This window comes from Neophocaena asiaeorientalis, unplaced genomic scaffold, assembly GCF_003031525.2.
Source record: "Neophocaena asiaeorientalis asiaeorientalis breed wild unplaced genomic scaffold, Neophocaena_asiaeorientalis_V1.1 scaffold43, whole genome shotgun sequence".
Taxonomy (NCBI): domain Eukaryota; kingdom Metazoa; phylum Chordata; class Mammalia; order Artiodactyla; family Phocoenidae; genus Neophocaena; species Neophocaena asiaeorientalis.
Window position 1 is genome coordinate 7,844,288 of NW_020173674.1, and position 7,880 is coordinate 7,852,167.

Genomic DNA, 7,880 nt, shown 5'->3' on the forward strand with positions numbered 1-7,880 from the left:
TGGGGAGGGGGTGATGGTTGGGAGCTGCCCTGAGCCAGGGCTGAGTGAGAGGATAGCCAGGGAGGGGCCCAGGGTGGACCTAGGATGAGTCTGGGGGCTGACAGGGTGAGGAGGACCAGGAAGAGTTCTTACTTTGAAAGGCTTTTCCTCCATGGCTCTGCCCCAACGGACCCAGTCGCCAAAGGCCTCGGGGCGAGGAGGAGGGGGTCACGCTCCAGGAAGGGGGAGGGGCAGGGTCCCGTCCAGAATGGCGATGGGGGTCTCGCGCGGGGAAGGTTCAAGCTACAGCCCTCCACACTAGATGCCATTATGTCTCCCCATCCCTGCCCCCATAGCTGTACTGAGGATGGACGCACCGCCCATCTTGGCAGATTCCCATGCCAGACCCTATCCTTAACCTCCAGGCAGAGACACCGGTCCAAGCACAGACAAGAGTGCCACGCCTTGACCGATGGTTCGGGTGGTGGGGGGTGGGGGAGGGTTCGGCCTGGGGGTCGTGGGAGTGGGGGCTGACTTGCCCCGGAGGTGGCCCGACGACGCAACCACTCGCACACCCTCTCGCGTCCCCGGAGCTCCACGCCCGCAGCGATGCAGACTGTTTTCGTTTATTGATGCAGGCTTTGAGGCACAGTCGTGAGATGTTGTGAGGGACAGGCCCAGACGGACAACGAGACAGAAAGCCTTGGGGTTCTGGAAATGGATGAAGTGAGGAGGGGGCCAGGAGCAGAGAGTGGCAGACAAGCAACCCGTAGCCTCCTCCCCAGGTTTCAGCCGGGTCGGTCGAGAGAGGGCTCTTTGGTTAAACAAGCAGAGCATGCCGGGGAGAGAGCAAGAACGGAGCCCTTGGAGAGGCCCGGGCAGGGGTCTTGCCCCTACGCGGGCACGCCTTTGTCCCGGGGGCGCCCCGGGCCGCGGGGCCGCGCGGGCATCCTGGGGGTGTTGAGGGGGCGGCGGCTGCCCCGTGGAGCGCGGGGCAGTGCGCAGCCGCGCTCGCTCTGCGTGTCCGAGGACTCGTCGATGAAGGCCAGATTCTCGCTGGGGTAGTCCAGCGCGGAGGCCGTGGGCGGGGTGGGCGGCGTGGGCGGAGAGGGTGGCTCGGTCTTCTCCGGGGCCGCAGGGGATAGGGGTCTGCTGGCGGGCTGCGCTGGGCACGGCGGCGGAGGCAGGGGTGGCCGCTCCTTCTCCGGCGGCGGTGGTGCCGTGGGCCCGACTCGCTGGGTCACCCGCGCGGTCACCGTGCCGGTCCAGCTGGCAGCCTGCGCCGTGAGGCCGCCCATCTGCGCGGGGAGGAAAGGCAGTCCTCGACCGGGGCTCCTCGACCGTCTCCGCAACCCCGGGAGCCTGCCCCTTCACCAGTCAGGCATTGCCCCTCTTTTCCGCCTCGTCTTCCTGCCTCGGGAGTGGGAAAGGCCGGAGGAGGGAACAGCTCATCACCCAGCCACATGCTCTCCCCTCCTCCGTCTGCGCGGAAGTGCCCTTTTCTCCAGAAGAAAGGACCGACCGGACTTTATTTCAGCTCTCCCTCCCGTGCCCCCAGAGACCTTTGCGCCTCCCCCCTCTCCACGGCCGGGAGCAAGGAGTGGGGCTACAAAATATTTAGAACAATAAATTAAAATACAACAACAAATAAAATTTTAGTGTAAGTATGTCCCATGCAATATTTGGGACATTTATACTCAAATATTATTTGCAACTTATCCAAAATTCACATCAACCGGGCTTCCTTTATCTTTATTTGCTAAATCTGGTAACCTTATCCATGAGAGTAGAGATGGAGTCACCTGCAAACCTGTCAGAGTTTATCGCTTTGTTCCCGGCCGGTGCGCACTGGGGCTCCCTCAGTCCCTGCCTTGGGGAGCCCACACTCTGGAAGGGAGGCAGACTAGTCAACCTGCTGCTGGTGAGCAGCGCATCAGCGCCAGGGCGCAGGCGCGGTGTCGACGCAGGGGCGCCTACCTCTGCCCGAGTGCGGCGGGACACTACTCGCAGCCAGTTCCCGATGGTGGTGAGCACCGAAGCGAAGTAGGCCAGGCCGAGTAGGATCCAGAACCACACCAGCGGCTGGTAGGCTGCAGAGTTCTGGTTGGGGCTGGCTCCTGGGACGCCACGGGGAGGGCAGAAAGAAGTTGATTGCGAGACACGCCTTGAGCCTGTGAGTCTCTGGTTCACTACCCCTCTTCCCAACTCGTTGAGAGGATCCGCCCTCCCCAGGACGGTGGGTATGAGCTAGAGTGCGCGAATGGATGCAAGAAGATGAGTGGGAGTGACTTGAAGGTGTGCAAGAGAAAAGTGGGGTGCTCACGTGCAAGAATGTGAGCATGTGTGAGGGGTGCACGTGTACAAGAATGTGGCACGTGTGAAGGGGTCACTTAATATGTGTGAGCATGCGTGGGGTGCAAGCATGCGAGAACGTAAGTGGGCATGAGGTGTTGGTGCACCCCTGGAAAAATGTGAGGGTGCATTCAGTGAGTGGATGTAGGGATTGGAGCAAGCACGTGTGAGCGCACAAGCTCCCTGTGGAACCTGGAGGGAGAGGCAAGATTGCAGAGCCCCTGGGCAGGAATAAAATGGGTAGGGAAGTGCAACCCAAGAAAGTGGCCTCACCGGCCACATAGTCCCCGAAGCCCACCGTGGTGAGGGTCACCACGACGAAGTAGATGGCCTCCAGCTTGCTCCAGCCCTCCACATAGCAGAAAACGAACGTGGGCGTGAGAACGAAGAGCAGGCAGCCGATCAGCAGAAAGAGCACCGCCGATAGAATTCGCACCAGCTCTGGTGGCACCTGCCACTTCTGCAGGGAGGGCAGTAGGCAGGGCCGAGGAGTCACCAAAGCCTCCAACTCTCATACCCCACAACCCTCTTCTGGGAGCCCGTGTCCGAGGTTCGCGCGATTCAGGCGCCCCCCGCTCACGTGCCGGGTGGGTATGTAGGGAAGTGTATCCCGAGCCCAACGCAAGGGCGCGCAGGGTGTGGAGCAGCTCACCAGGAAGATGGCTTCGATGTGACCAATGCCGCGGCGTAGGGAGGAGCCCAGCCGGTCCCCGACCCCTGCCAGCAGTATCCCGAACAGCGGGATCCCCACCAGTGCATAAAAGATGCAGAAGAGGCGGCCAGCATCTGTGCGCAGGGCCGCGTTGCCATAGCCTGGGCAGAGGGGTCTAGGGGTCATAGCAGCTCTAGGGGTTGCCTGGCATCCCCCTACCTCCCCCTGCACCTTCGCCTGTGAGAAAGCCCAGCCACCCCGTGCCCCCTCCCATGACCAGTCCCCTCCCCCACCGATGGTGGTGATGATGGTGCCTGAGAAAAAGAAGGCGCTGCCCAGGTCCCAGGCTGAGTGGTTGCTGTTACTGGTTGAGTTGGTGTCAGGGTTTGCACCCCCTCCCAGGGCATCAGCCACCTCCTGCAGGACAAGATGCAGAAGGAGGAACCTCAGTCCTTCCCTCCCGTCCTAGCCAACCCTCTGGCCGTCCAGTCTCCAAGGTGTTTCCCTCCTTACCCCTCCCACCTCTCCCCTGCCCTCTGGTCTCCCTGAAGGCAATCCCTTAGAGCAGACATTGCAAATTGGAGAGCCCAATTTTGTTTGACCAACACTTTGTTTTAGAGACATTTGAATTATCGGCCCCTTAATTTCATATAACAGATTTCCAGTTTTACAGTGGTCAGGAGCACAGACTCTGGGACCAGACTGCCTGGGTTCAAATCTTGGTGCGAGGTGAAGTTGAGCTGCGCATCGATTTCTGCATCTATCATTTGGGGATGGTGATAATAGTACCTACCTCGTAGAGTTATTGTGAAAATTAAAGCACTCACATCAAAGCAAGCACTGTGTGTTCGTGAAATTAGTCCCCATGTAGAGATCGTGCCCAGTGAGTTCCAGCTTTCCACAGACCCCACCAGTCCCACCGCCCCTTTGGAAGCTGAGTTTGAGTCCCTTGCCTTCGAAAATCTGATGAAAGTTAGGGACCCTCCCTCCAGGAAGGTTCACATACCAATAAATTTTGCATCCAGTTTTAGGACGGTCATGGATACACAAACCCCTGCCCACCCTGCTGAAGTCCAAACCAAACCCTGTGCCACATAGTAGGTGATCAATAAACATGATTAAATTAATGAAACGGCCATGTGTCTGCCCCTCTTGCCAACCAGTCTGCCTCCCCCTCGGAGGCGGAGTCTGTGTTTTGAGAGTGCCTGCCCTAAGTGATGGAGGTCAGAGCATATAGAGGAGGGGGTGCAGAGGGGCCCTTCCCCAAGGAGCACAGAGCTAAGACACAAGTGGTGTGAGGGAGGTCAGAAACCACCTTCCTTCTGACTGCAAGTCCTCATTAGCAAGACACATTCCAAATTAATCTTCCTAAAGTGACGGCCCAGAATCTCCGTTGTTCCCTGCTATCTGCAGAGTAGAGTCCAAACTCCCCAGCCCAGCCTGTAAGCCCCTTCTCAGTTCGGTCCCACCCTCCCTTTCCCCAGTCTTCACTCCTGGGACCCCCATTTTGGAATTCAAGTTACAGTGACCTTATCCCCCAATTTTCTGAGATGATTCCATTTCCTGAGATAATTGTTTAATACAGCCAAGAAGTGAAAGGTATGATTAAAAGTGGTTTAATTTTATTCTGCAACACTTTTCCAATAAATTCACTACTTAGGGGAAAAAATCCTTTGTCATTCTGTGTGTTCTAATTTTTGCTTCAAATGACTAGGCATCTGTTAAATCCAAGAACTGCAAAACACTCTGAGCTTTCCAGCCTCCACGCCTTTGCCCATGCTGTTCCTCTGCCTGGGAGTCTCTTTCAACCCAATCACACGTCCCTAAATTCTACCCATCTAACCTGCTTCATTTCAATTACCAGCTCTTCCCAAAGGCCCCTGGCATCTCCCTCCTTGCCCCCAGCACCTAGCCCAGGACCCAGCATACAAGAGGCATTTAACAAAGAAGGAAGTAATGAAAGCTCCTTTTCTACTAAATCCTACAGTGAACTTTCCATGGATTTGTCCCTTCACCTAGATGTAACATCCTCTAGGGTAGAGCCTGCATCTGTTCCACCCCAATATCAATTTCCCTGCTCACCCTATGGTGTACAGCACAGCACCTAGCACATAGTAGGTGCATAATTGCTGCATGACTATTTATGGAAGAGAAATAAAGCAGCTGTTGCCCTCCTTGCTTGGTTCTCCCCTTCCTTTTCTTCTTCTTCTTCTTCTTCGTCGTCTTTTTTTTTTTTTTTTTTTATCCAGGAAAAAAGGAATTCCTTTGTGAAGATAAAATAGGTCAGATTCCCTCCCTCCTCCTGCCCTGTGGTCTGGCCAGGCACTCTCCTACCCAGGCCTCTCGGAGCTTTGCTGGGCATTCTGGAGGTGTCAGAGACAATGTCAAGCTGCCTGTGTCCTGGACCCACCCCATCCTCATCTCTGCTCCAGGTCCTGCCACCTTGGGAATCAGCTGGAACACCGAGGCTCCATGTTGATGGCTCCTCCCTCCAAAAGAAGGGGCAGGAAATAGGGGTGCCTTTCAATAAAATAATAAACATGAATGTATTAAAGTTAAATGTTACTTTATTGTTTTTTAATATGACAGTGGCTCAGAAATCAGAGAGAGAGCAGCAGAGGTGCTTGCCTGACAGTATCCCAGAAGGCTGCAACCCACACTTTCTTTAGTCATTAGTCCAAAGTTGACCCCATCCCTGACTCGCCCTCCCTCTAGCCTCCGCATCATAAGCATGTGTCCTGGTGGGAAGGTGTGCTCAACCTGGCATCCATGATGGCATGGACCAGCTTGGGGGATCCTGAAATCCTCCGAAATCATCAGTACATGTTTATATGTGCACTTTTCTGGAGGTAGCGGGTGGGGAAGTGTTCACAGTGTTCTTGGGTTTCTCTGAGGCATCTGTGACTTCAAAGAAGCATAGGAACTAGTGTAGGGTTGCCAGATTTAGCAGATAAAAATACTGCACGGGACATATTTATATTTTAGAAGTATTCATTCTTTAGCTGAAATTTACATTTAACTGAGTGTTCCAGACTTCATCTGGCAACCCCAAACCAGTGAGTTAGACCTGAGAAAATGTAACATATCTCATCTGCTACAGCCATGTATTCATTTCTTCCTTCATGCGTTCCTTCATTCAACCACTATCACACACGGAAGGAGCCATTTTAGGAAGATAACCCAATGCCAGGCACAGCGAAGAAAACAAATGCCGCCCTGGCCGCCATATTGAAAACACAGAGACCTGGATCCCAGCCTCTGCCCTGCACCCCCCAGCGGCACCCTGCCTTCAGGGGTGCGGGTCTGGAAGCAGCTCTCCAGCACAGGGTCCCAGTGGCATGCAGCTAGTGTCAGGGGGTCACGGGTGACTGCTGAAGGCGCTCTCCCCCACCCACGCACCTTGATGAAGAGCCCCAGGTCCTGGTCGCTCACACATGGATGGGCCCTCAGGAACTTCTCTCGGACCTCCCCCAGCTCCCTTTGGGCCTGCTGCTCATGGGGCTGTTCCAGGGCCTGGAACACCAGGGCACCGGACACCAGGTAGAGCAGGACCACAGCCAACAGTGCCAGTAGTGTGGTGCTGCGCATGGCGCGCCCAGAGGCCCGGCCAATTCCACGGCCCGTCTGGGGAGGCCGGGCAGGGGGCTCCTGGGGAGCTGCAGTCACTGTGGGCAGAACCAGGGATGCTGGGATCAATAACCTGACCTGACACCCCTACACCCTCCTCCAACCCCTACACACCCAATGGTCTTGGAGCCCCCAGCCCTACTACCCACAGACGTCTTCTCCTCACATCCCTCTGGCCGGACACTTGGTACCAGGACACACCCAGTCCCCCCACCTCTGTCCTCCCCCTTACCTCCACGGCCCGGCCCTCAGCCCCTGTCCAGGGACTCCAGGGTGTGAGAAGATAAGAGGGCACCGGGAAGGAGAGTGGAAGGGGGAAAGAGAGACCGAGCCTGCCGAGGGAGAGGCAGGACGAGCGAGGAAATGCTGGGGGCGTGGAGGGGGCCTGGGGAACCCGCCTTCCAGCTGGAGGCTGAGGGGGCACAGAGGACTGTGCAGGGCGGGGACGGGGGTGGCGGGTCCCGGCTCGTCCGCTGAGGCTGCGGCAGCATCTTCGCGGTTTCTCCCTCCCCCCCTAACTCTCCTCGCTCCTCTTCTAGACGCGATGGACCGGGCGGGGAGCCTCCAGGGTCCTCCAGCGCCCCGCTGGGCTTTCGAGGAACCCTGGGGCGGGTCCGGATCGCTGCGCAGAGGCGAGGCAGGGCGGAGGGGAAGGGAGGGTACTGGGTTCCGGGAAGCAGCACGGAGGGGGCGACCAGGGCCGGACCAGTGCAGCATCCCCTGGACAGCTGTCAGCCCCCGGGACAGCGGGGGGCGGCGCCCTCGCGCACACACGCGGGCACAAAGATCCGCGCGCCCACGCTCCACCCTGCGGCTCCAGACGGCGCCTCTGCCCGGACTGCACGCACACACACACTCCACCTGCATACTCCCCGGCCTCTCGGGCACACCGGACGCTCAGGGCCGTGCACGCCGGGCCAAGGCCTCCAGAGGCCCACACACTTGTGTGCACACACTCACATACACACATACCCAGACCGCGGGGCCACCGCGCAGCGCCCACTACCCAGACACCGCACCCCCGCCACTCGCTCCCACGGCCTCCCCGCGTCTTCACGCCGACGCCTCGGAGTGTGACGGGCGGCGGCTGGATGCTCGGCCGCAGAACTCCCGGAGGCGCCCACGAACGGGGAGGTGGGCGCCTCTGCCGGCCGGTCGCCCCCTGCGCGCCCCAGCCCCGGAGCCCGGCCGGCGCCCTTCGCCGCCCCGCACTCCCTCTCCGCGCCAGCGCGCCCGCCCTCTCCGCCCCACACTCACTGTCTGCCCCGCT

The 7,880-nt window shown here is 58.2% G+C and overlaps 2 protein-coding genes across 2 annotated transcripts in view; both read right to left on the minus strand.

Annotated features, from left to right (window-relative positions):
* Nucleotides 1-153, minus strand: part of CATSPERZ (catsper channel auxiliary subunit zeta) — a 3,341-nt gene extending 3,188 nt beyond the window's left edge. The window contains 1 exon segment of the mRNA XM_024749546.1: nucleotides 2-153. Coding sequence (XP_024605314.1) covers nucleotides 2-153 — 152 coding nt within the window.
* A 438-nt stretch (nucleotides 154-591) lies between these two features.
* KCNK4 (potassium two pore domain channel subfamily K member 4) lies at nucleotides 592-6,643 on the minus strand. Its single transcript, XM_024749412.1, has 6 exons — nucleotides 6,383-6,643; nucleotides 3,277-3,400; nucleotides 2,984-3,144; nucleotides 2,605-2,791; nucleotides 1,957-2,096; nucleotides 592-1,277 (listed from the first exon to the last, which is right to left on the minus strand). Exons 1-6 carry the CDS (start codon nucleotides 6,569-6,571, stop codon nucleotides 873-875), a joined length of 1,206 nt encoding a protein of 401 aa, XP_024605180.1. The 5' UTR covers nucleotides 6,572-6,643; the 3' UTR covers nucleotides 592-872.
* Nucleotides 6,644-7,880: the final 1,237 nt, after the last annotated feature.